This window comes from Opisthorchis viverrini (genome assembly GCF_000715545.1).
Source record: "Opisthorchis viverrini unplaced genomic scaffold opera_v5_365, whole genome shotgun sequence".
In the NCBI taxonomy this organism is placed as follows: domain Eukaryota; kingdom Metazoa; phylum Platyhelminthes; class Trematoda; order Opisthorchiida; family Opisthorchiidae; genus Opisthorchis; species Opisthorchis viverrini.
Window position 1 is genome coordinate 395048 of NW_008752028.1, and position 27984 is coordinate 423031.

A 27984-nucleotide genomic window follows, 5' to 3' on the forward strand; every position below is an offset into this window, starting at 1 on the left:
ATGTTTGAGGATGCCCACGAATCCATCAATCAGCCAGTTGGTCGATAGTTCTGACAGAGACAAGATGAGGTGTTTGCCGTTGTGGCAAAAAGGTTCCACACGTAATAAAGCCACAACTGGACTTCTTTCATCAAGTTTAGAACTTTAGACAAACGGACATCTATGAGATAAGCGGGTTCAAAGCCAAGTATGAGTTACCTCGCGTAAGCATTTACATGGATCTACTCCGACTTGCTGTTGTTCAACAACTCATCACAACAAAAGCATCAAGTTATTGCACATCCTGAGCAAGTAACCCACCCTGAAACTTGATTACACTGTATTCACATCTAATATCAGGGATTACAACTCATGTGGAATTGACAACATGCAGGATTCAATTAGATAAGCCAAACAGGGTTCCTATGCAGCCACAAAACAGCATTGGAGTTCGAACCCACACAACAAAGAGTTTGTCAAAAGTCCAGAATGAGGACTTCGCCGGGGAGTGCCAACTGACAGGTTACAGACCATTGAACAGGGCAGCAAAACTCTCATTTGCATCTTATTTACAAAAACCGGACATCCATCTTCTCCTGAACGTGCCTTCTTGAACTTTTCTGAATATTCATTGACTCCAATCAATCATCGCTCAAATCCAAGCAAATGTTACAAAGCTACTCCACAAATTTCGCAACAGATATCCCCTTTTCCAGAGACGCAAAGCGAAATTCCACGAACAACACACACTACTCACGTTCCTCCCCATCAGTAATATCACCGTTACACCGGTATTCCGGTAGTTAAAACCCAAAACAGCAACTATCCGTAATTCGGCCAAAATTTATAAAGTACTAGTGTTGCTTTAAATTAGTTCATTGAAACTTCACTTAAGTTAAAAACCCATGCTTTTTGAAAGATCTTTTCAAATCATATCAACATCTAGACCGAATAACAGTAGTTTACTTGTAAAAAGTTTTATCTCAACGCTGACTGTCAGTTCCCAAGTTCATGCTGTTAGAAACAGCACTGCTCAAACTGCAAATTCCTCAGCTGTCCATCTTTTTTCAAGTGCTCGTGATGCCACCTGACTAGAAAGTTCTGACAGGCAGTTCAAACAACCAACACAACGAGGTTAGCCAACGGGTCCTTGTTTCAGGCATCGGGTGAACCAGTTACCGTGAAAACATTAGCTTGGTCGGACATGAACTTTCAGATGCGTCAAGCGTGCGCTTTCCATGTCAGATATCTGGAGTTCATACTCTGGCACGATCAAGGATATTCACTGCTAATGAACCCCAATAAGGTCAAAAATCGAGTCAGGTACCTCTCCTATTTGATGTGGAGACAACAGAACACCTATGCCAGGTTGAAAGGAAAACTACTCAAAAGAAAGTAAGGTGAATAAAAAGTCCACAAGTCCAATCACTACCTACGACTATTCTTGTCACCTTACTGGGAAACATTGCTTGTACAACAAACTTTCATTTTCCGTCTGAGAGGACGAACTATTGACTCCTAAATGGAGTAAGCATCACACCAGGTTCAAACCATGCTGACATTTTCTGAGCAAAATCCAGAAACTGGGTCTTTTACTAAAATTCGGTTGAAATTCCTCACAAGCAAAGGTAAATTAGATTCCTAGGTGTACTGATTACCTGACGTACAGATGACGTTTAAGATCGTCACAAGTGGCCAGTGTCTTTACCTCAGGAGGTCTTACTGATATCCTACAAATGAAATTAATTGCCATTTGAGCGAGGGTACTACAATGAGAACGAGCATACAAGTCCGCTTAGTTTGGGTGCAAAGACCAAGGTTATGAAGTACCTACGCTTCAGATTCGTCGCAGACCATACCAGCTACACTTACTTGCATGGCAACATTGGTTGTCTTTGATCGGGTTGATATACGCCTACCGTCTTTTCTGGAAATATATTTCCCCTTATCCGAGCAGTACATCATCCATACACTCGCAAGCTAACCTCATGGCTTCGGTAGATTAAAAGCACAGAGCATAAAGCAGGTAAACACCCTGTTTCAGCATGGATTAGCTTAATGGATCAATTGATCAACTGATCCCACACTACCAAGAATTTATAGGTAGCTCAGAGGAAGAAGGATTTCACGGGATGGGTGGAATTTCCATCTGAAAAGTGGTCACTTAAAAAGCCAATCAATATTTGGCCGTGTCTATGGTTTCTGTGGGTGGCGGATGAGTGGCGCTACTCCGAGAGCTAATCACACTGCTGACCAACTGCCCGTGACATAACCGGTAGGTTTCAAAAACATGACCCGAATGTCACGGATTCGAAACCCTTGGACCTTCGTATGGTGTCCCCTGCTGAAAATTCCCAGGAAACGACTGTACCGTGCTCCTTGGTATCTCAACATAGATTGAATTCACTAACGAGACAAAAGCTCGACTAAAAAAATAAGGAGAAATCAAGTGGTTTCTCGGAAACCGAAGAAGTGCTTCCGTAAACCAACACTGAAGCTTCGACAACAAAAAATCTCACGATGAATGAATGAACAAAGCTCATGGATACTGAAAAAGGTGGAATGTCAAAGTGATAAACTCATGATTTTGATGTTTCACAATTGACGTAGCACCGTATATCTTGGTTGTCTTGTAAGCTCGCCGTCGAAGTGACACGCGGCCTTTTTCAAGGTCGTGTGGTACAGATACGGATGAACCTACAAGCTACGGGATTAAGAAAGCTCAAGAGGTTACAAACTACTGTTCTCAGAGTGACTTTGCGGTGAGATGTGATTTTTTACAGGGTCTAATCTAATCTTACTCTGAGTATAGTAGAATTTGCTCTAGACAGAATATGTATTCGCTCACCACTTTTGTTATTCGTGATACTTTTTCAATGAAGAATGTCTAGTTAATTGAATTTGCTGATCAAAATGTCGTTGATCCCCTGAATTATCGGACACATTAGGTCTATCAAGTGGAAACGGAGAGGTTCGCCCAAGTGCCTTCTCATACCAATGGACTAAGGATGCGCGTGGTAGAATAAGCCACTTTGTAGTATACGTTCCATATGCGAATTTTAGGCACTCACCACGGTTGTCACGTTATGTTCTTTTTTCTGACCTGCGTTAGGGACAACAAAATGTGTTACAAGTACCACAGAAAACATGTGTCAAAAGGAAATTCGTTGAAAAGAATGAGTTATTCGCCGTGTACTACCTTTGTGCTTTCCATGTTCTACTTCACCTTGACCCTGGGAATGAAAGTAAGTTACTTTAATCAATATGAAAAGTTTGTCACTGACGAAGAAGTCATCGTTTTAGAAGGGCTTGGTAAACAATCTATACTTCACTCTGGTGGGCATACCTTTACTGTTTGATTCTTTGGTGGTTTGGTGAAATCTACACGAACGAAAGGTGAGGCAAGGTGAGTTTTAGTATCAACGACTGCTCAGAAACTGGGAGCACATCACTTGGAAATCACTTACTCCCGCCAGAAGGTGGTATCAACCCGCCTTTGTTCTTATTCTTTCCCGGACCTCCATGCTAACCAGACGGTAAAAGTGAGAGATTAACAAATTTGAAACCTACCTCGTGCTTCGGAAAACCTCCCTTCCCCGAAGTGACTGGAAGAATATGATTTTCGTTAGTTGTTGTTCAGTGTGAGCAAGGTGGAGAACTTACGTGCAAGAGACAGGAGAATGAGCGAAACCACAGGGAGTATCGGTAAGTGCATTTTCGTACTAGCAGCAGCTGTGGACAGCACTTGTTATATACCCTAATTCAGGTCAGTGACCCTCGATAAATTGTAGATCACTTATCTTTGGTGTTGAACTAATAAAGCGTCCTACTTACTGGACCATCACCTTTATGAAACCACCCCGTCTTGTCGCTCGAAAAACCGCTCCGCACAAATCATGCACCCATGTCGCGAAAGACTGTGTGTTATCACCTTCAATGCATCTAATGAGGAGACAATCTGGCAAGGTTACAATATCTGTTTAACCTGACGCCAAGGTGTCTGATAAATGTTAGTAACGTGTATCTGTTAGGTTCTTAGACCACACCTAAAAGTGTGGCTTATCGCGGTATTTCGCTTCTCATTAGGAGCATGAAGGAAAACGTGAACATATTGAAGGGCAGTACTTCAACTATGTGTCTCTAACTAGTCCTGAAATCGTCGTTCTCTACATTAATTAGTCCTGTGAGGCTACAAAAATTCCAGATGTGCACACGTTTTAGAAACAAATTCAAACTGACGAATTTCGAACTTCTTAAGAAAGAAACCTTTGACATAGGATCAGTGTTAGTTAAATGAAACTACCTTTAATGCAAGAAAGTTGGGATTCATTTAACTAACAGAATAGGAGTACTTAGGGCTTTTAGGATGCAACGGTACCGATCTACGTTTTGGTTACCACGTACCAAGTAGAAAATGTCCCCTACAACCAAGCGCTCTCTGATCAACAATTTGCGATTGTATTTAAGCGGAATGAAGCCTCTGAACATGCACTTGAATAAAGAAAACTACTCACAGGGTTGCTGAAAGCACTTCGACAGCCCACGACCCGTTTCGTCCTTCTTGGAGCTCATCAGGCAGGCGCAGTCCCAGAGATTCCGTCAATCTTATGTTATACTTGAGCCCAAATTGGATATCATAAACGAGGGATTCACCTGAGTCTCCCGTGAAAACCAAACTGATTTGCAAATGAGTGTGTTTGTCGAGTCCCTTGAATAGTCATCATACGGATCCAAGAACACGGGAGCTCCAAGTGGCACCTTGGTTAACAGAATATCCAAGGTCACTGCTGTATCAGCTTTCAGGTCAGGACGTTCCGCAACTTGACGATATGACCAACTAATTCTGAGTATCAGCGAATATACACTCATTTGCAAACTAATTTGGTTTATCGAGAGACGCACCTAGAACCCAGCTGAATCTCTCGTTTGTGATATTCTCAAGCAACTGAATGTGCTGCATCAGGCCGCCTCATGTTTCAGTCGCTACGATATTTGAGATATCGCGATACATGTGTATATTTGTAATTTACTACTCAGAAGGTTGCTGAACATCCGTCGACAGCCAACGACCGGTTTCGCCCTTTTTATGGCTCATCAGGTAGGTGCAGTCCCCGGGTTTCCACCGAACCAAATTGAATGAAATTAGCGAATATACACTCATTTGCAAACTAATTTAGGTTTTTCGAGAGACCCACCTGGAACCCAAGTGAACCTATCGTTCGTGATGTTTCCAGGGGATCACGCCTACCTGATGAGCCCCAAAAAGGGTGAAACCGGTCGTGGGTTGTCGATGGATTTTCAGCAACCTTATAAGTAGTATATTACAAGCCTGAATATCACTTTACGGACAGTATGCATTTTGGCAACACGGAACAACACACAAAACCATCGGACGGGAAATGCACACCTACCCATCAAACTGACAAGTCAGCAGTTGGCGAAACACTAGACAACTGAACGCAACTTGTCGGGCAAAGGCGCTTTGCGTGCAGACAAATGTGGTAAAGTTTTCAAACACTCGATGCAAGTGTTAAAGAATGTGCGCGCGAATTAGCATTGTCGTTTTGCAAGTCACCTAAAGATGACGTCAAAACAATAAAGACTAAAACTGAAAAATTGTTTACCATCAGTTTAACTGTCCACTCCTTCGTATCTCACTGTGATATCGCGTCTGTTTGGATGGGTACTACGGTAAAATATTCCCTGAGGCCGCCCTAATGCAGAGTAGAGTTGGAGATGATTAGTCTGATGGTAACTGAACAACTATTTGGTTCATGACGTTGGTCTTGGCTGCACGAAAGTCAACGAAACGAGTGGAGTTTTGTTGCTTCGACTTGCACCGTTGTCCCGAAACACTGAGAACCGTGAACATATGGTCTTCCAAATTAGGTACCTCCATGGCTCGGTCTCGCAAACTTCCTGCTTCGCTGAGGCACATTAGTAGCAATGTGGCAACCAAATCGGCTGTGACTTTCATCAGGCTGATACCGCGGTATTTTTCACATCCCGTACTATAAGGGGACCTCAACCAAATGGGAACACTTATGTTCTTAAACTTGAGCAGAAAAGTTTGTGAAAAAGCTATGGAACTGTCGGCAAGCAGGCTTTGTAGAAGGCGGTCGTGAGCTAGCAGTGACTGAAGAAAGTTTAACAAGGGAGTGCAAAATTCGCCCGGTTTCCTTCCCAAGTTGAGGTGCTGTGGGTACACAGGTGTCCGTAAATACAGCAAAACACCCCTCCTCAACTGAATCTGAATTGGCATCACACTCGAACTGATGCATCAGCGATTCTTGGAAGGAAGTTCCTGGACAATATGACGCTAACCGTGAGGTCTCATCTACTGTCTTTTGACACCTCTATACAGAGGAAGGTGATTCTGGCTTCAGCTTCAGATGGTTTGCAAGCGTTTCGTCACCACTGAAGTCGACATCATCAGGGTGCGGATAATGCCTAGTGCGCGAACTGATAATGTCACCTCAGTTGATGACGAAACGCCCCAAGCCAATTGGTAAGTCAAGCGAATAGATGAGCGGCCACCTGACCAACCACCAACAAACGCCGGGAGCTAAGTGCCATCTGCCACTCAGGCTTTAACTGTTCTCCTCATCAACAGGGCTCTGATCCAGGGTTCCAGGATCCAGGCTAAAGTTGTTGAGTAATCCTCCTCCGTAATCAAAGTACGTTTGTAGATAGTTGATGTTTTAAAGAGTGGTTCGTTTCCAACTGTCCGAGCTGCCGAACTGGACCGGTCTGAGTTTATAAACTAGAACCTTCAACATCATGATCGGGACAACGGGTGGTAATGTTGGCCTAAGGCCAACGACTCAAAGGTCCGAGTTACTTAACCGTGGTCGGTTTACCTAGCCCGAAGATGCAGAAGGTAAGGCATGGACGTCTTACTACTAATGCCACTGCGCACAGCAGTTGAGTTGACGGCCCCATGAGGCTGTTGACTTTTAGAAGTATTTCAACCAAGTTGGTTGCTACGGCACTATGAGGTCTCACTACTCGTCATCTCTTCGCGTGTCGTTAGTAGGCGAAATTGAGCCCATAGGACTGAGTTTTTTTGTCAGAACGACCTTCAGAATCATTGGGACACACAAGGCAAACATCTCGGCTAGTTCAAAGCTCCATGTCTAGTTCAAAGGGATTGATTGTACAAACCAAATAGTAACGGACACACTTGGATATGCTCATCTGTTCCTCTTCGTCTGGGGCGATATTTTACGATTTGTGACTCCTTTGGTTCCGAATTCGCTGGAAAACCTTAGTCTGTGTAAATGAATTTATTCAAACTAAGATTGTGAGGTTGAGAAATCGGGATTGATTGGGGTTCGGGACAGCTCAGTCCTTATAGAGCCAACTTACTGACTGGAAAGTTTTTGGTTCAAACCCAACCTCTGCATCTCGACTGCTGCGGTCTAGGCTTGGGCAACATGGCAGTATCTCCTTCAGAGGGTATGACAGCTAAGCGGATCATCCATGTTTTTTCCATTCAAAAACGAAACTATCGCCCAAACATCCGGGGATTTTTCAATCAGTGACATCCCAGCAGACCATTAGGCAATAAATGTCACATTTGTGCTGGTACATACAAGTTCCGTAAAGTCACTTGGGAATTCCCTCAGCGACTTCCACATAAGAGTTCAAGTAATGTGAATGGGTGACACCTTGATTTGGATTCAGGTACTTTATACAGTCTTGTGTATTCCAGTGTCCTCTTCGAGACGCAGTTCAAATGTGTGACGCCTGACAAGATAGAGTAGATATAAAAACCAGTTGTTCACCGTAAGGCAAGCTCGTGGTAAACGTCGCACACATTTTCGTCACTTAGAGAACCAGGACTCTACTGAAAATCGCAAATCTCATCATACTACTCTCAGTCGATAAGTAGCTCAGAGTTGGAATAATTCCACAAGATGTGTGGAACTTCTATCTGAGAATCCGTCGCTCCAGGAGACACTAAACATGTGACCACATGAAATGGTTTCTGTGATTGAATGCTGATTGACGCTATATCCGGTCTGAGTAAGACATAGTCACACAGCTGTCCAGCCACTCGTAGTAAAACGGTTCGAGACTCTCCGAGTTTCGTGAGGTGTTTCCTAATAAAGACAAAACAGCTGTACAGTACATCCCGGCTTCTCACCATAGATTGATTTTGCAGTGTTCGGACGCCAACACACATGAGGGCAGGATGACGTTCAGAAAGGAACACTCGAACAGTCACTCAGAGACAGAGGGTCAAAACGGCCAAACGCGCTTTTACACTGTTTGTAGTTTGACAGAGATTAATCACAATTTATGCATATTTGCCCGACAGATATATTTAGTTGGTGAAGGGTAGTTACAACGCGGGGTTTGCGATTAGCAAAGAGCGCTGTGCCTTCGTGCACGTCGGGCACTATGTTGGTTTATACTACAAATAAGCGACTCACTCAACAGATGTCGGGCATTCTCGAAACTAGGACAACTTAGAACAATTCGTCTGTATCATATGAGGACCCCAGTCAATTGAATGACCTTCTGTTAACAGTCAGACGGTAATAGGCAGTGTGCTGCTTAACTGCCATGAAACCATGTAGAAAGGAAGCCCGACTAAATGGTAAAATAGAAGAGGATAGGAAGTAATATTGTAAGTTTACAGAGAAAACATCCAACAGAAAAGTGCTTACACCTTCCAACTCCGAGGAGCAAGACATCATGATTGGAAGTGACCCAACTTTCATTCAAGACTCAGAGCAGAACGACAGAGAAGCGTTAGCTAGGCACCCCAACGTCATGTTCGGTGAGGTTTCTAACCATGAACAAGGATAGTCGTATGGACCTCACCGACAGAGGCGCGAAGACCCCACAGTGCTCACCCTGATACTACCTGCCTTCCTTTCGCAGTGTCATATCGTGGCCTGCCCTTTGCGAACTTTTCATCAAGAAGACCTTTGTTGACAGGCGATGATCCAGCACACGTATTGCATGCCCCAGTCACCTTAATCTGATAAGCCCCTCTACCACTCGTGCGAACGCGACTCATTACCCCCCCCCCTTTCCTCAAGCACATGCTGCAGCAAGTTAACGACTGCTTTACTACGCAGACAGCGGTGATTAAATATTTGGAGATATTTATGGTCATCATTCCGAAGGGCCAGGTTTGATAGCCACAGATGGAGTCTTCTGCAAATGTCGATCTGTAGGCACAACCTTTACCCTCAGCTACGTCCGTTTCTTCAGTCAAAGGTGACACACACGTGCGAATATTGCTCATGTCTTATTGGTGCGTGCACTGACTTCATCTGTCGCGGCGTAGGTAATTGTCAGCAACAGCTAGCAACAAGAACAAGTTTCGAAGGAGTTCATGAGACTGGAGATTGCTGAATTGGGATTTTATACCTTGAAAATGTCCGTTGCATGCTTAAACGAGGATTCATCTCCGACTGTCAGTAGAAACGCACACATACCAGGATGATGCCATTTCCGTAATATGGGTCCACTGATCTTTTTTCTGATGCGATTTTGATACCCACATTCTCCAGTTTTGTGGAGACTGGATCTAGACTGGATCCCCGTGGAAGGGCTCCTCAGAAGGAACCTATTGTACTTAGAAAAACGTACGCAGTATTCCCTATATGTCAATTCCTGTGAACCATCTAGACCTTCTTGTAAAGCTGATTACTTGTAGTTTGTTGGCAGATTGATGATTCTGAGGCTCTACCGAACCTGCCGGCGGTGCCTGAGCAGCCATAACGGATGTCCCACAGCCGGTGAAATAGAATGAATGCGAACACGATCTCTTCGCTGTGCTACCTTACTTTCTAAACTTTGTTCTAAACTTTTCGGTGAACTGTCGATGGTACTAGAATCTGGTCTAATCTAACCTTCAGGAGACATCCGAAAAGTACGAGCGCATCTGCTGCTTTGTTATGCATTAGATTATTTTCAAAATTTACGGCCGTCAAAAACATCCTAAGCCGGCGTTGCGGTGGTTGTGAAAGGTTAAGACAAATCTCACTTTTAATCGATCAGTCAGTTCTCCGCAACATTCACGAACATCGTTTATTTAAATATATATATTTAATATAGTAGGGATAGACCTCACAGGCGCGCTTTCTGAACACATGGGAAATATAGTATCAAAAGAACCTCCTTGAGGCTTCCATCCAAGGCTCCATTGATTTGACTTTTATAAATTCGGGGCACTCATAAAATTAGCAGACCTTTACTATTCCCAGTCTAGCAACTGCTCGGGTGTGTATGTATGAGATTATCCCATCTCGACCAAGCCTGGTGGGTGAAAAGTGCACTTGAATAAGTGATGGGGTCAGGTTGGTACCCTTAGCCCAATACCAAAGGTTAGCAGAATTTCGTCGAATTGCTAAACAATTGGGGAACCAGCTAAGGAGTTCCTGAAACTTAAATAGGCAGCCAGAAAAATTTCTGAAGTTCAAGTACGCCAGATTTGTTTGGTTCGAGGCCTACTTCCAACCTCGCAGTATCACCTGGGTGCCCACGAGTAATAATATGCGTCGCGCACTGCATGGTTACATCAATATGATTCGTGTGTACAAATTGGAGCTCAGTTGCACCGTCGTCTTAGTGTACCGGGAGTTGGTGGCATTCTTCAGCGCGAAAGGTAATAAACTTCATAAAGCTGGGTTCGGTGACCGATCTGATTGTCTTTAAATTATTTTGAAGCATACTTTGTGATTCTTAGGTTTTTTGCAGAAGCTCCAATGAAATGGTAACGTCATGAAATGCACATCCAACTGGGTTGGAAAAGACTCAGAGCGATAAGAAAATATGCCTGAATTTACAATTTTATAGCTGGTTTACATGGCAAGAATAAGGAGGAAAATTTTCCCGTTTCTGTCAGCATTCTTTGGCGTCGTGCTTGCTTTGGATAAATGCCTCGTAGTTGGCATGCTCGGCGTCACGCATGATCGCATTTAGAGCGTAGATCTGGAAAGCAAGTACATTACCTTCTCAAGCCAATTATCAATCAACCTATCAATCGATCAATCTATCAGCTATAAACTGTGTACTATAGGTATATTGGTTCCAGCTGCCACAGTTTCGATCACCGAAAAACGGGAAAGTGGAATATAAAACAAGACCTTGGAGGCGAAGGCATGCTCAGCTTCCTCGGAACTTGGGTAGCTACGCACTGAAGCAAGCCAATTATCAGCTGGATCAATGTACCAATTACGTGATTCCGGCAAACACTGACATATTTGTTGCGGGTGTGATGCAGTAGGAAAGGTTCAAGCCTGAAGAAGTCGTTCGTTGCGGAAGCCTCAATAAATTACGAATCCTACACATAGTTTGACAGCAACATTGTGATAAAGGTGCGGTAATGATCTAAATGAGCACACCAGGTGTATTTTCATAAGGACAACAGCCCCCGTATGGCTTTGCTTTCTGAGAGTCAACTACACACTCAACGACAAACACCATCGATCCAGCCAAAATAGTGCTTGATTTTTCGTCTGCGGTTAAATGATGTCAGATCAAAAATCACTCATGGACGGCTCAGCGAATAACATCAGGAACATCTCTCTCTGGAGAAGCGTGCGAATTTCAGCTTGGGTTCCATCGAGTTGGTCGCTTACCCTAGTTTTGAAATGTTGCTGTTTCAGTGTCAAAGTCTCAGAACACCAAGACAGGAGTCCCTTGCCGCTTGACCACCTTTTCTTCAGACACGATGAAAGTGTCTTTTGCGAGGAGCTAAAGGAAACAAATCAACTCTAAGGCAAATTAGAAGTTCCTACCAAAAGAGCTGACGGAGTTACTTAATGCCCACAATCGAGCTACTGACAATCAGTAGTGCAATCATTACGTACACAATTGTGGTTGGAGCCAAGGCTATTCGTAAGAGTGCAACATAATCAGGAAGTCCTAAGTTTTCGAGAGTGTTCGATGTCAAAATCTATTAAAATGACTTAAAATCAGCAGAAAATAAAAGAGGAATTTAGTGATGAAACAATGCACATTTGACAACTTAGTACGAATGCCCGTTCCTTAGTGAATGGTCGTGACGATCATCCTGGCTAAGAGAAAAAAGGTTGTATTTTAGCTAATGAACTTTTTGGCAGTGATGCTAGTGATGCTATCAGCTTTCCTATTGGTGAATATTACTTTCAGTTCTGTGTTGGGCCTAATTAGACTGTAATGAGAGTTTTATCGATTTTCCACTTAACCAAACAAATGGATCAGCCAATCACAAACAAGAGAATCTGCCGGTTTGGATATGCTTGTTGAACAGTGCTTATTCGAACATGTGAAGCACTCTGAATAGTACCAGCTGGTGGAGTAAGTCGTCCGAGAATTTTCGGTTGAAAAAGACTAAAAAATCTTCTATAATCGTTACAGCATTGTGAATATTAATTTTATCAAGGCTACTTGAAAGAGATGCAATGATTTTCTTCTTCAGATGCATCGATTCTTTGGTGATAAATCTTCCTATTCACAATTACCAGTTTAACTATATCCGTTGGAGTATATAGCTCAATCTCGGGTAGATCTGAAACTGTCCATTTACACTATTCTTCCGCTATGGTTCGGGTGAATCTCCCGTTAGAATCAGCTTAATTCTCAGTCGTGTATAATTCATCGACTGTAATTCGCTGTGCTGGTGGTAGAAACGCAAAGAGTAAGTCCGCCTAATTGGTCCCGAGAAGACCAGAACTGTAGAGGACCACTGAGAAGTTTTTAGCATCCCTATAGGTACGTTAAGTCAACGGAACATGCCTCGATATCTCGAATGTCATCACAAATGAAAAATAAAACGGGGCCTTTGTGCAACACATCCAGTTTCGGAACATAATAAATGATGGATTCAGCAGAAACTCAGCTGTGTGCTCCGTTAGCAGCAGGCATTTCTTCTACTGTGACACTTGTTTTGAGCAACCTAGGTACATATACTATCAGTCAGTTTTGTCTCAAAAATGTTTCCTCTTGAAGGCAACTGTACACTTTAAAGTGCAAGCTAGTCTCCTCGCTCAGGTTCCAACTTCAGCGAAGCACACTCATTTCACCAAGGACAGGATCAAATAAATCATGGTTGTACGGCAGTGAAGCAGCGGTTTTGAATACTGATGTCATGCTGCCGATGATGACGATGTCGATCGACAATATGATCGGCTAGCAAATATCATACTAGCGTGAAAAGAAGGAAGACATGTCTGTAATTTAGAAGTATCTGAACTCATCATGAATTCGAGAATGCTGAGTTCATATGGCAAGAGGACATGTTCAAATAGCTAGTATCCTAAGTTCAATTATATAAACCAGAGGGAATTTGTGTGTTTAAATCGTAAAATTCTCATGCAACGAACGCAATCTGGTGACATTTTTGGGAGGGACTTCGGTTTAAACATGCAAATCATACCACAGTCCGCTGTTTTTCAAATAACAAGCGATCTTCTTCATTCTTGAAGGCCAGTTTCCTTCCAGTAGGTTTGAATATCTGTGAAGCGGAGGGGATAAATAGGTTGACGGATAATCAAATGTATTAATTATTGATGAACTGCGAGTATGTGCTACACTATTGAACCCTGGTAGATCAATTACAAGGCATAAATTACAGCATGTAGTAACCTAACTTACTTTGATGGTTCTCAGATTCTCGCTCTGGTTTCGCATACGGGATAAAATAGCGTTCCGTTCAGCGTTATTGGTCTGAGTTCTGTCTGTAATAGGTTCAAAGCAAAGAGACGTGGATTTCAACAACAGACATCTATCGCCTACCAAAAAAGATCAGCCAAGCGAATAAGATGTTTGTGTAGGGTTCTAATTCCGACATAATCTGGCGTAAATTTATACCTGAGTCACCACTTCCCTAATGGGATTGTATGAAACATACACCAGATTCCGAAACACACCGTGCAACGCCGACTTAAACAGTTCTGATTTCATCCCACTACACGATACACCGGTCTACCCTGACCAAACAGTTTGACACAGGTTCCAGGACAGATGGTCTGAACAGCTTGCTTATAAGGACTTTGGTAACACCGGATGTTAAAGTTGCTTCCGTTTTTATCAGTGATCTAGAACGAAAATATGTCCCCGACTCATGGTTGCAGCGTAACAGATGATAAGAAGTCTAATTAAAGCAACGATGCCTCCGGTAACCTTACCAGCGATAAATAATAAGCCTCACCCTGTTTCTTTGCACTGGCATTGCCGCACTTCACGTGACCCTTCGTACATCAGTACTTGGAGAATTATCTGTTCTGAAACCGGAAAACTACTTGGAGAGAACGAGCTCAATTGCTCGTTATGGGTTGCCAGTTATGGGTTTGACACTCAATTGATCGATTAGACTGACTACTCATGAGTAGACGCGGACTGTCTACCCAGTCACCCACATACTTGACTGTTCAACTCACAGTCGTTCACTGGGTCGCGAGGCTTGTCTTTCTCTCATACGCACAAACACGTCGCATTAAGCTGACACATCGGACGTCGATTGTCTGCACCGCCTAGTCAGCGTAGCAACCACTCATGTGCCGACGCGCCCACATACACGCACTGGGACCTACATAAAGGCAAACCGAACCCAGTCAAGACACACAGACTCGCGCACGCGCAGGGAGAAGGACGTCAACCTCTCCACAAGTCCACGGACAACCATGGGGTAGATGTAGCAGTTGAACTGCGGAGAAAAACACGTTCCTGCCGTCCGGACTTCCACCAAGGGACTCTCATATACGACAAGTTCCCCTTTTGACTTGCTCCCATTTCACATTGTATTCATTTTTATACGTGTCGCAACCATGTTAAAAACTTCTATTAGTGCACATTCACCTTCTGGTTTGTATTATGTCTGTCGCCAACTGTGCACTAATAGGACTGCATACTTTGTATGTATTGACTGCCGAAAACAAACGAAACACTGACGTTTTTTTTAGCTATTCGTTGAATTTCGTTGCACAGTTTTTGCCACTAAACATGGCAACATCATCAGTGTGTAGCGGTATAGTGGTGCCTCATGGCCCAGCGGTGCGTCGGTGTGTTGGCCTTGAACAAGGTTCCACCCAGGGTTCAGCTGACCAGGAGCTGACCTTGGGTTACTATTAGTTTTTCTGAATGGTTAGTGGAGTTAGTTGGTTGATTGGTTGGTGAATAGGTGATCATTGATCTGGACCTCGCTGATCGCACTTAGTTCAAAGGCTGATTCCGCTAGCTACTCAGTTCACCTGGCATCCGGTTTCGTCCGAACTCTCAGATTGACTTATCGATATTTTCGCTCGCAGCTTTGCATACTGTGTCAGGTTGCGTTTGTAAAGTGATTGTAGAATGCATGTTTCCAGGGTATTTTTCACTTACTCTGTAACCATGAGTGTCAGAATCTGCATGTCATCTAGTTTGTATTGGTGGCCTCCTTGGTCCTCTTTCATTGAAACCAGGAACAATAGGTCTTCTTATGGTAACATTCTTTTCGTTTACTTACAAGGAGAGTTTTCTTCAGTTCCTCCAAAACAGCGTTTGACTCATTCGTTTCGCCTCATTCGGTAGATCCTTTCTTGGAATTTGTTTAGTTATTATGATTTTACTAGGTTGAACCAACCTTGCAGCTTCTCGAAGTAGGGGGCCAATATCCGCCTATCTGTTTACTTTTCGTGTTAGGGTTGTCGCTCGCGCTTCCCTCTTCTTTAACGTCTTCGTTGCGCACCTTTCTTTTTTCTCTCAATTCGGCCGTGCTGCCGTGTTCTTCCACTTTTTGACGAGCTTTGGATGAAGTTTATTTGTTGATCCATCTGGGGTTGCTGTAACAGTATCTTGTTCGAAAGTTTCTCCATCCTGGCTGCATAATTATAAAGTGCTCCCTGTTTTTACTTTACCCAAACAACACATCCAGTTCCATTGGAAATGTGCTATCCTCAGATGCGTTGTTGATTAGGTTCTGTGGATCTTGTACGGAAGTTCGATCCATATTGTCGAAAGTGCTATTCACTTGACGAACCCAAATTTTTTGGATTGATCATTGGTAGAGTAATTTTCCCCTTTTCAAATGGTAGGTGCGACAGCAAGATCTGACTTTGAAGATCCTGGGTGGTTTCTTTTAATTTGTTGTCATAATGGTTCATCAAATTTAGGAATGTACACGTGCAAGGATCCGGCACTTCGTGTATGGAATTTGGGTCTGAACTTTGGGTCTCAGTAACGTGTAATTACCTTTGACAGACGTCAAATATTGTCACACCCACAAAAATAAGTGGACTGGAATCTAGACACCGCACACAAATCAGCTGACGTCTAGTTTAGATTAGCACGTCATTAACATACACCTTAACGACGGAGGGTTTTTCCCCCATCCAAAAGGCTGAAGTAATGCAAAGACATTGGCAACTCTTCCGACTTTACCCATGTGAAGGATGTTGAGATTAAAAGTCCAGAGGAATGTTGTGTGCATAAAAAGACACCTGTGGACGGGTGGTACTGAGAAATATCAGCTGTGAAGTTCGGGTGCATAGGCGTGACAAAGGACAAACACTGTCTGCTACTCAATCAGTAGACTACCGTAAGTGGTGGGTTGGCTGTCTTCTCTTCCCCCCGGTACACTAACTCATCCACGCTATGTGGACAGAGACCTCTTTTTTTAAAAATGCATCTATAAGTTCTGCAGTGCTTGGTTGGGAAATAACGCGCAGTAATTGACGATATTCCAGTATTTTGTTTCTATCTAATTCATAGAGTCTACAGGGAGTTGATACTGAGTACCATGTGACAAAACAGTACTGAGGCTCCAGTGATTGCAAGTTAATCTGTATGCGTTGGCTCATTACTGGGAGTGCATTTACCTGATTGGTGTAATTCACTTTGGAAAGTACCGACTTCCTCCACTAACAACTATTTTTAGCTCCAACAACATCTTGTGCTTTCTTAAAAAATTATATTATCCAAAGAAAACCCGATCAATCCGATGTAAAGCTGTTCCGCAATTATAATTTAGCATTTGTTATCAAATGATTCACGTTATAATTGTTGATGTCGACTTAATTAACGTCGTTTGGTCCACTGGTACAAAATGATGGGACGAATCTTGGTCCTGTGCAATTTTTTCAGAAGAAGGGCCACCGCAACTCATATGGCTACGTACCCCCAAACTATGCATGTTGCGTTTCATGGGAAATCTATCTATAGGTTTATTGGCTGTTGATCAGGTGGCTGTTAATCTCTTCGCCGAGCTTGGCAATTGGCTTGCAAACTTTTCGTCGCCATACGAGGAGACATCATCAGTGCGCAGCTGATGATGATGTGTTTCCGTATGGTGGTGTCTCCTTGTATGCTGACGAAACGTTTGCAAGCCAATTGCCAAGCTCGGCAAACAGATCAACAGCCACCTGATCAACAACCAATTAACTCACCCGAGCTATCGATATTTCACCACATTACCATCTATAGGTTTCGTTAACTTAAACTAACCTTGGAATCTTATCTATCGATGCTCACTAGAACTTCCACTGCCGGTCGTTACTGGAACTTTTCTGATATGTGCGCTCAGTTACATCTCTTCCATGTTCCATAACATATTTACCTGCAATTCGATTCTCACTTATGTTTCTTCTCCGGTTCAGCAGTTTCTTTGAGTTCCCTGACGGCGAATCACCTGGGCGTGACGTGTTAGTCTCAACAGCTGCGTAGTGAGTGTCATCTTGATTTCTGCCGGATGATATTTGGGCTAACAGAGAAAGGGAAATCGCAAAACTTTCAGTGTTAAAGTGTTCGTATTTTTGCGAAAAAACGTAAAGGCATGTGAGTAGTGTCTCAGAAAATTGTAATTTTTAAATGGCACATTTGAGGGAGACATCTCGGGCAAATTCGTTTCTACCAAAGCCAAGTTTCACCTTTATTTTTTCTTATTTTTCCATCGTTTCTTTATAGGGCGTTCTTCAATGAGCTGACATTGTTTTATAGCAGTGTTGTCCTCCGCGGTTGCTGTCAATGACAAAGCTGGTGACAAATGCCACACAGAAGTTTGTGAAACAGACTGGAGTTTGTAACGGTCTTCCAAATGACGTGTATGATATCGACTCATAAAACGTATGTTTTCCCTCATCTTGAATTCCAAGATCCTGATTGTCTTGATTGTCTCACCTGTGTTTTATCCGACTTAAGGCAGAGTACTTCACCATTACGAAATTGGCCATTTTTTCTATAAAAAAATACGTCCTTAAAACTTCAATGTGGCACATCTGAGACCCATGTGTCCGTTGTCTACCAACCTCTGCGCAAGTAGTTTTCAGCTTTTCTGACCTGATAAGGTCTGACTCAAGAACAGATATTTTATCCAGTCCTGGGACCCAATGTTATCTGTCAAAGAACTTCCTACGGTTTGAAATTAATTCATTTCTTTGATAATAAGCCACTAGATCAGTAATAGTGACCACCAACAGGACCCTACATAATGACACAAATCGCCCTGGAAACGAAGAGTTTGTTACTCCAGTACACAGCCTCTGAAAAACATTCACCCGCAAATCATCTAAGAATGCACCAAAGTATATATATAAACGTTGGATACTGAGTGCGGGTGTCATAATATATATATAGACCGCGATGCCCCATTCAGTATCTAACGTTTCCCCAGTACTTTTGAAGACCCTCACCGGAATTCTGTGTGCATTCTATCCAAAGCAAATGTTTGTAGACACGATTCACTAACGTTACACAGTAAAGTGGCGGTGAATTGCAGTTAAGTGGCGTTTTACCAACCCTATCAGAACATTGTGCGATAAACTTTTAAGACGTCAAGAGCGATTGCTCTAAATCTGAAAGACGTCGACAAAAGTCCGCTAAAAAGTTGCTTAATTAGGGGGTTAATCAAGTTAGTCGCTGAATAATTGCCTCAATATCTTTGTCTTGTAACTCTGATTACACTTAAGGTTCCTGCTATTTGTTTATCCGTGAGAGAGCTTTTCACATTGTTGTGCGACGTTTGATTTTTCCTTCGCAGTTGTAGCCCGGATGCTGCTTATACGCTTGCCTCAGGCTTTTCTTTTTACATCTTTAGAATGTTATCACCATCATGGACAACTTAACATCAGTGTTCAACACTGATGCTTCGCTTTCATGCTATCATGGTTCAATTGAGAGTCTCATTGTGGAGAAGAAAATAAAATTTGGCGGAAAAAGTACTCAGTTCTAGCTTGTTACAATCAATTCAAGGTGAATTGACCTCAAAGCACTCATTCAAGCAACCTGGATAGGAAGTATCCACAAACCAAGAACTTATATTGCAGAACCGATCGAATTTGAATAAAAATGGGTTGGGCTTTCAAATTCAAGATCAAATTATTTTGTCCGACATCTTTCACATCTGTCTATCCCTGACCGAGTATTAGAGATGTTTTTTGCACTCTATATTTACAGCATGTATAATCACCCATCATCACAACTACCCAAGCAGTGCTTACGTTCTATTGGTTATTTTATAGAAGTCTACAGGGATGAAGATAACATTGTTATGAAATTTGTGTTGAATGTTATGCGGTCCGTCTCACTGACCAACCTAAATGCTACAAATGACTAGTTAAATCCGTGGAACTTTAATTCACATGCTATACCGCACACAAGTGAAAAGTTGTAAATGGCGAGATTTGAAAGATACAGATCTTTCATTTTCATTTCGGAAGTCGGTGAGCAAAGAAAGTACCCCGTTGTACGCCTATCCAAGAGAGGAATCGTCTGACGTTTTGCAGGATAAAACTAGTATATTCGCTTTTCTGTGACATTTTCCAATCAAAAGCAGAAAATTAACGAAATAATGACGAATATATTGTGTAGTTGACCCGACGGCAGATTGTCCTTACCGCTTCTCTGTCAGGATGGAATTGGTTCACCACCATGCACTCGAAATGCAGATGCTTAGTTCGTTTGTACAGCATCTGTACCAGCTTGACTAATCGAATCCGCAGATTACTTAAAGTATATTAATTCTGTCGCTTCTACTAGTTGATGTTCGCTTTCTTCCTATGTTGTTTTTACCATCATATTTCCGAAGAGCATGAAATCACCATTACAAGCAGCTTACTCCGTACTGAAAAAAGTTTGATTGACTATATGCTCATTCTACATGTGTTGAGTGTGTCGTGAGAAAATTCTGTTGGCCTCATCACTTGTGTCCCGTAAATTTCCGGTTGTTTCTGATCACCACACTTTCGTTGTGACGAAGTGAGCTGTTCCACTTGCTAAACGATGAACGCCCTTACATTGCTGGTTACTGCGTGACAAAGCAAAGCAATTGCGCCCACGTTATGCTGAAGATTTCTTTTCGTCAGTTAAATAAATGTGGTATCACCTTGACGCAATCCTCCGCATCTACAGGCATTCTGCGGTGTAAGCTCCAGACGGATTATACAATCCGCCTACCAAAAATAGCACCTACTTTTGTCTTTGTGCGTTTGTTGTCGTCCTGCTGACATTCATTCGCCTGACTGCCCTGTAGTTTTGAGGCAAGGAAGGACGCGTTGATTCAAGCGTTTGTTCCACAACAGCTTACCCAAGAAAGTGGTTAAATCTGCGGTATAAACAATGGGTCTAACGCTTCATGATTTGTATCCATTCTCTGCGTATCCGTCAGGCTACTCTCCGCATCGATTCTCTGTAACCTCCGACATTGCTGTCAGAAATTAGCAACTAGGGTAATTTTCACTCCAACTGTTACAAGATATTGGGCTCTTTTCGTTTGGATCCTTTTAATGTTTCGTACGTCGTCGGTGTTAAGAACCCTTTTTAGGTCCCATCCGACTGTTTTTAGTAATCAGCTGATCGAGTGCATGCTTTACTTGTTCAACTATGCCGGTTAAAATTCCATCCTCCCCCTCTTCCTCCTCCTTCTCCTCCTCCTCCTCATCATCATCAACAGCACGATATCAGTGTTCAACACCTATGCCTTACTGCAGTACGACTATGGTTTATTCAAAAACCCTACTGTAAAGAAAAGAATAAAAGTGGACTGGGAAGGGAGGTAAGTCCCCTGTGGTAAGATAGCACTAATTAGTGCTACCTTACCACAATCATTCCGAGGTACTTACACCTCCTTCCACGATATCGCCGGAGGTTTGTGCTATATGATACCAATAGCAATAGAAAATGGGAAGACGGACAGCACAGTTCATGTCACTATTACCACAACTTTTCCACTTTTCATTTTTGTGACTTACGAGGAGTTTATTAAAGGCTCCGTAGGATTTTATTAATTAATAGAACCTTAATTTGGTTTATTTGCACTGCAACAGCGTTTTCAAGGGCTTGTTCCAGTCGCTTTCGCGGAGAGCGACGCAAAGACGCGTTTTTGCGTAAGGTATGACGCTTTTTTAAATATAATCCCCGGCGAATTACACGGTCTCGCCATGCATGTGATGGTGGTGGTATTGAGACAAATGAGTGATACCTAGAGCGCCATTCAGCGACTTCGTGTAACTATACAGTCGAACATGAGGTATTTATCCCGCAAGTCCAATTTGTATGTGACGAACTATCGATAAATTGTATCCGAGTGTGTGGAAATAGCATCAGCCCAGCACAGTCTTTCTCGACAAAAACTTGTTTAGTTTTCACAGTCGCAAGCGTACCGTCAACCATCGTACATCCACGGGAACAATTGGTGAAAAAAACCCTCATGTTAGCAATGAAGAGGCATTGAAAAGGCACTGGAAACATTCTTACCCGCCAATGCTTTCTTTTCTGGTTTTGTTTTCTGAACGTCAACATCTTGTGAGATTTTCTTTGATGCGGTATTTCTACTGGTATAGTGCGGGTAACCTGTATTATGGAGCTGAGGAAATTATCGTTCCAAAATTATCGTGTACCGTTTCGGTGGATGCAAATTTTGTCAAAAAGCCCCCATTTCTGTATTCACCAGTACTCTGTACTTTCGCGTGCATTGACGACCAGATTTCGGTTACATAGCTTTAAGTTTAAAATTGTGCGCGGGGATGCGCTATGACAATAGAATCACGAGTCGCCCCAAAAAGTTCAAATAGTTCGTTCACATGTTAGAGACCGGATGTCAGTGAACTCCATGGTTTTCGGTCACGGCTTTGGTTTGAACTGTTACGAGGGAAAAATGAAAAACTAGGGAAAGTGGTGGTCGGCCCATTTTTTACCGCGTCTGTGGAGATAGTGTGCTATAGTTATTTTGAAGCAGGTTAATTCTGTATTCTGCTTCCACCAACTCTGCCTTTGCGATCAGTTCCCAATTAGGCAAGAGTTCCTCCCACCCATTGATTTTGGGTTGCTGGTTAACTTGTCAGCCAAAGTGAATTTGCTTCCGCGTTCCCACAGGACATCTCCACAAATCTTGACAACCGCCTGCTCCGAGGGTGCGACCGACTGGCGACAGCATCTAGTAATGCAGAAGTTACGCTTTTAGGCACGCAGAATACAAGCACTTGAATGGGTTGCTCACTCAAAAATCCTGAATGTCATCGCTCACTCTACACAGTCATCTACAGCGCCCCTAATAGGTGAGATGCGTCGAATAGCATTGAAGCGTGCCAACATTCGATCCCGGCCTTTGCGTTGGCGGGAGGAGACATTCTTCGCTTATTCCGATTTCGTTGAGCATTGTTCATAACTTTCGGAATTCCGTAGACTCCTACGGTGAAGTTCGTCTCTTCCTGCGTACAAGTGGTATTAGAATATCTACATCCTGTATAGTCTCATGCCGTACAGCCCTTGGGGACGTTATATCGATAAGGCACTAAGATTTTTTCAAAGCACTTTGGGACGCCCTAAATGAACACCTCCATGGGAATAACCATCCGCCCGGTCTGGCGTGGAAATTTGACACCTCCAGTATAGCTCATGGAAATGCTGCTGCATTCCTTTGTTCTGACAGCGCCCCTAATAGGCGAGATGCGTCGAATAGCATTGAAGCGTGCCAACATTCGATCCCGGCCTTTGCGTTGGCGGGAGGAGACATTCTTCGCTTATTCCGATTTCGTTGAGCATTGTTCATAACTTTCGGAATTCCGTAGACTCCTACGGTGAAGTTCGTCTCTTCCTGCGTACAAGTGGTATTAGAATATCTACATCCTGTATAGTCTCATGCCGTACAGCCCTTGGGGACGTTATATCGATAAGGCACTAAGATTTTTCCAAAGCACTTTGGGACGCCCTAAATGAACACCTCTATGGGAATAACCATCCGCCCGGTCTGGCGTGGAAATTTGACACCTCCGGTATAGCTCATGGAAATGCTGCTGCGTTCCTTTGTTCTGAGGAACTAGTGGCTGACCAGGATTGTAAAGCAAAATAATTCAAAGCAAAAGGATGAGGGCATTCTACGGTCACACGCGCACGCGCACTAGGTGGCCAGATCAGAGAAGAACATGGATGTAGCACTTATGTATGTTTCAGAACTTAGGACTTGAAGTGTGTCATACTGCATGGCTCATCTAAGTAATCGAAATGCCATAATACGTCAGCAAGTGATAAATTGCTTGTCCTTCATGCACCGTGACTGGAATAAGAGATGACGAGGCACTTTAGGGTGTACTTTTGAAGGTTGCCAGTGTTACCAGGAGGTTTGAGGCAGTCGAGCATGGAGGATTCTGCTGTGTTCAGGCAGCGCGCGAACAAGGAGAGACTAAGAGTGTAGCTGAAGGGCCGATGAAAGACTTCATGATGCACTAGTTGATAGATTCTACCAACAGACGGCGCAGCTGTAGGTACGAGCTGGTCACAGTATGGCAATATAATGTCTAGCGGAGCGTTCAAAGCAAATATCGTAGTATCGTCCGGAGCGGTATTCACAGCCACCACACAATCACATCGTGGTAACAACTTGGTCGCCTCTTCGTCTCGTGGTGAACGAGAGGGGACCGTTTGCTGCTGAACTTTCCAATACTCTTCAAAGTTCAATTCAACTTTATTCATTCATCTAATAATCATTTTTCCACGGACATTATATGAGTAATTTCCAATACTCTTCAAAGTTCAATTCAACTTTATTCATTCATCTAATAATCATTTTTCCACGGACATTAATATGAGTAATATTTATTTCCTGTTTATGGGGGCATATCATCTGGCGGGATCATAATCTTACAGTCAAAATGAGGGCTCGGCTGATCTCAGGGATAAGCACACATATATTGAGGATTATCCTATGCAGACGCCGTCACGCCTAAACTGGCACAATCTGCACGTGTTGAACACTGAGAACAGGATCACACATCCATCATGGCTTTTTGCCATAACAGGACATATCAATCCGAATCAAGTTCTAAAGCTACACTTCGAAGAATGCGGGCATCAACACAACGGGGATGGCAAAACGGAGAATCCGGTCCGGTATGGGACATAGGACTATACATCGCGGTAAAAAAGAAACCATAACAACAAATCTGGAGAGCAGACGTAGTTCATTAATCAAACCAGCTAATTTGAACTGAAACTGAAAATACTTGCCGCCCCAGCGTGAGCTTGGGCAATTGAGTCTACGGCAAGTGTTAAGAAAGGTGGAGATGATGAAGTGAACAATTTTGCAGTACGGATAAATGGTAGCTTGGATTTCGGAATCGCAGTGCACGGCGGAACTTCACAGACTAACTGACTTCACTGTTTGAACAGGGTTGGTTTAAAAGTGAGTTATTGTTAATGCACAGGAGGAACGTGAACAGTAAAGAAAATCATTGGCTTTATGGGGGGATAAATTAGAAGTGCAACGAGATGGTTCACTCAGAGAAAAGCTCTGAGTGAGTTAGCACAACCTCGTCGCAGCTGCTGTTATTTGCAGGCAGACGGTTTGTCCATATTTGCAGCCAGGGTTCCTAGGGAACGGGATGGAGCAGACCAGAGGATGAAACGAATAGCCGCAATTGTGGTATAAAACTGGGTATGTTAGTGCCGTGCCGTTACTGCACTGACAAACGTAGGTGTCTTGGCCGATCTGTAACGGACGTAATGGTTGAGTTAATCTGACCGGTAATGTGCAACTCTGTGGGCAGCGATACTTTGGGTTAGGGAAGAGGAGCACGAAGGTGAAACAACGCCGATATAGGATCACAGGTAAAAATGGTTAAGTTAGAGGTCTGTGTGGATGTAGATCAGGTTCCAGGCGAGGTGGGTAGTCACCGTATTGGGAGACTGAAGCAGCTACCTTCGAAAAGCGAAACTTGGGATGAGGGAGGCATGAGATGGATACAGTGAATCCTGATATGTATCACGAGTTTCAGGTGGCATATGGTCCACTTACAGAAAATAAATTAAAATTTGTTGCCTCTAGGTTGATGACCGCAAGTGGTTCAATGAGCCAGGATGATGATGTATTTATCCGAGTAAACCAGCAATGAAGGACCGGCTAAGCCTGCAAATATTATTTCGGTGTGGTAGTGTGGTGTTTTGCATCTTTGCTTTGCTTCCATTATAACACTACGCATACCATGAGTTGAAAAAACGTCTTTTGTTTAAATACGAAAAACTACAAAAAAAACGCATTTTGTACAATTACACGCGATACAAACGTGGTCACCTGCTTCGAATTTCTCTTCTGATTTCTCCCGCGCCTACAGCGGTCATTTGCGAGTTCCATGCGCTAACTCTAGTATCAAAACATTTTAGACTATATTCAAAACCTATTATATGCCAGGGTTGTTCAGAAGAAGATGCTCTGACAACTATGGCTGGGTTATTATTCATTCGCTCACCTGGGCCAGTGACGAACTATTTTAAAGAGAACATTCCTTAGTGAATCTGTTCCATGAAACCTCCTTCTAGTCGTGTACTCAAACCGGCGTTATTATTTTTGTTCCTTTGCCACACTCCTGGTGAAGCAGCTTTTGGGGTAGCTAGACCACTACTGTAGATGGGGCACAGAACAAACCAGTACACGTATGCTTCAGTTCGGTGACCATAAAATTCGCTTAAGCAGTGGTGTAAGAGCCCGGTGTTGATTTTAAACAGTTGCTTCGTATTTTTAAAACTGAGCGTCAGTGGATCAGCAAACGTAAGACAAGGGTGAGGGAGCATTTGCGTAAAAACACTTGGTATTGTGGGAAGTTAGCCAGTGTGGTAAACAGCATGGTAGGTAGCCGTTGACCAAGCTGGTATGAGTAATTACGGGAGATCCGTACTAGTCCTAGCTCTGTTAGAGTCCCATCAGAAGGACCATGTTGTGAGAAGAAGTGGTGCCATAAGGAACAGCCGACAAATACGGACCGATAGAAACAGAAGCTTCGAGATAGGGGACAAGGACCAGTTTGGCTCACGGATTCACTGACTGATACACAGGAGTGAGGCTTTTGCCCAAGTTTCCCGGGTTGGTTTTGTTCTTGTCGTTCAGCTGCTCTCGTTCACCTGGAAGGCACAAGTGAGAAAAAAAGGGTATAGCACTTCTCTTTATATTCTCAGCACAGGGCAGTATGCTTGCCAGCGCGAGGATTCGCACAAATTACTGTCTAGTTGCGATTTGAACTGGGTTCTAGATAGATCGTGGACAACCGTCGGAGGAAGGTTATTCCGCGCCGTTACTACCCGAAATGGGAAAAAATTCCGCTCAATTAATGTGTGCGCCTCAAGCTTGAAAATCTTTTTACCTTGTCCTCGTCGTCCGTTCGTAAAAATCTGTTGGTCAAGCTTTGTTCAAACAGAGCATAAGTAAGAATTACGTCCCCTCGGGGGGAGACGATACTACGGGGGGAAGAGATCAAGCGTCGCGAGACGGGTATCGTAGTCCACGGATTTGAGGCCGACAACCATTTTCGTAGCGGCTCGCTGGACACGCTCAGTGAGGGTGACGTCTTTCGTGCGTCCTGAGCAGAAAACTTGGGTGGCGTATTCAAGAAGCGGTCTGACGTAGTCCCCGTAGAGTATTTGGAATTCCATGTGAGTGATACGGAAGAAGGTGCAAAGTGGCAGATGCCTTTTGGGCCGATTTCTCATGGAGAAGTAAGAAGGAAACGTTTGAGGGGACCCAGATATCCAGATTCTTTTTGGCATCTGTCTTCATGATGTTTTCTGGTCCGTTCTCACCATACATAACAGAGGCATTCGCTGGGTCTCCTCCAATGGCTTATTGACGCACTTTTCGTCATTCAGAGGAAGGTGTCAGTCCAACGACTGCTGCTTCGCAGGGTCTGCATCCATTTGGAGGGCACTGACATTGGAACTCCAGGATTTCAAGTCATCCACAAAAAGTGGACATGGACCTGCAAGAACATCTGGGAGGTCGTTGACGTAGATCAGAAGCAGCAGTGATCCCAGAATGGAGCCTTGAAGAATTCCAATGGAGACCGGCGCTGGGGGGAAGTAGGTCGAGCCTATTCTCACTCAGAATGATCTGTCTGATAGCAAAGCCTTGATCCAGCGAAGGATTTTTTCTTGAATCCCATAGGATTCGAGTTTGTGGGACAGCGGGATGTGTTGGACTCAACTAATGCTCTTGAGAAGTCGAAAAATGTGTCACGCAAGAGCGGTGTGGGAGAAATCCGTGTTGAGCTGGAGATATCAGGTTGCTGGAAGTGGGGTGATCTAAGATAGCTCGCTTCAGAATGCGTTCCATCACCTTGCATGACACAATAGACGAAGTCGGTTAGGGGCTGTTCGTAGTAACGCCTTAACAAGAGTGAATGTGACGAGGACGCTGGGGCTGAATATAGACCTGCATATTGTTCTCTGTAAGCCTCAGCTACCACTGTTGGGTCACTCGTGGGTTCTCCGCTCCTGTCCCTCAAGGAGAACGCGGATGGCTTGTTTCTGCGGCAATGTCTCATGTATTTGAACAGTGTGTTCTTGTTTTTCCGAGCAAGGTCCATAATGGTGACTTGTTTTCGTATGTTCCATTGGCGGATTTCCGATTGACAGCGGTTCGCATTTTAACGAATTGCCAGCCCATCTTCTGTATCTCCTATAGTCGACTTTTTGAAAAACGTTGGGACGCCTCTACCAGAAGTCGCCGAACCCTCTCCGGCAGCCTGCGGCTCATCCGACTGTGTGCTGGTTTCTTGGGATGAATATCGCGTCAGCCTTGTGAACTTTCTGGACAACGGTCCTGTATGA

At 43.5% G+C, this 27984-nt stretch overlaps 2 protein-coding genes across 2 annotated transcripts; one reads left to right on the forward strand and one right to left on the reverse strand.

Moving 5' to 3' along the window:
* On the forward strand, positions 1-27984 carry T265_10463 (hypothetical protein; the record flags this gene model as incomplete). Its single annotated transcript, XM_009176840.1, has 3 exons — positions 1-36; positions 3092-3224; positions 27839-27984. 3 exons carry the CDS (start codon positions 1-3, stop codon positions 27982-27984), a joined length of 315 nt encoding a protein of 104 aa, XP_009175104.1.
* T265_10462 (hypothetical protein) lies at positions 10759-23862 on the reverse strand (the record flags this gene model as incomplete). Its single annotated transcript, XM_009176841.1, has 6 exons — positions 10759-10932; positions 13361-13438; positions 13579-13661; positions 17516-17659; positions 21649-21744; positions 23442-23862. 6 exons carry the CDS (start codon positions 23860-23862, stop codon positions 10843-10845), a joined length of 912 nt encoding a protein of 303 aa, XP_009175105.1.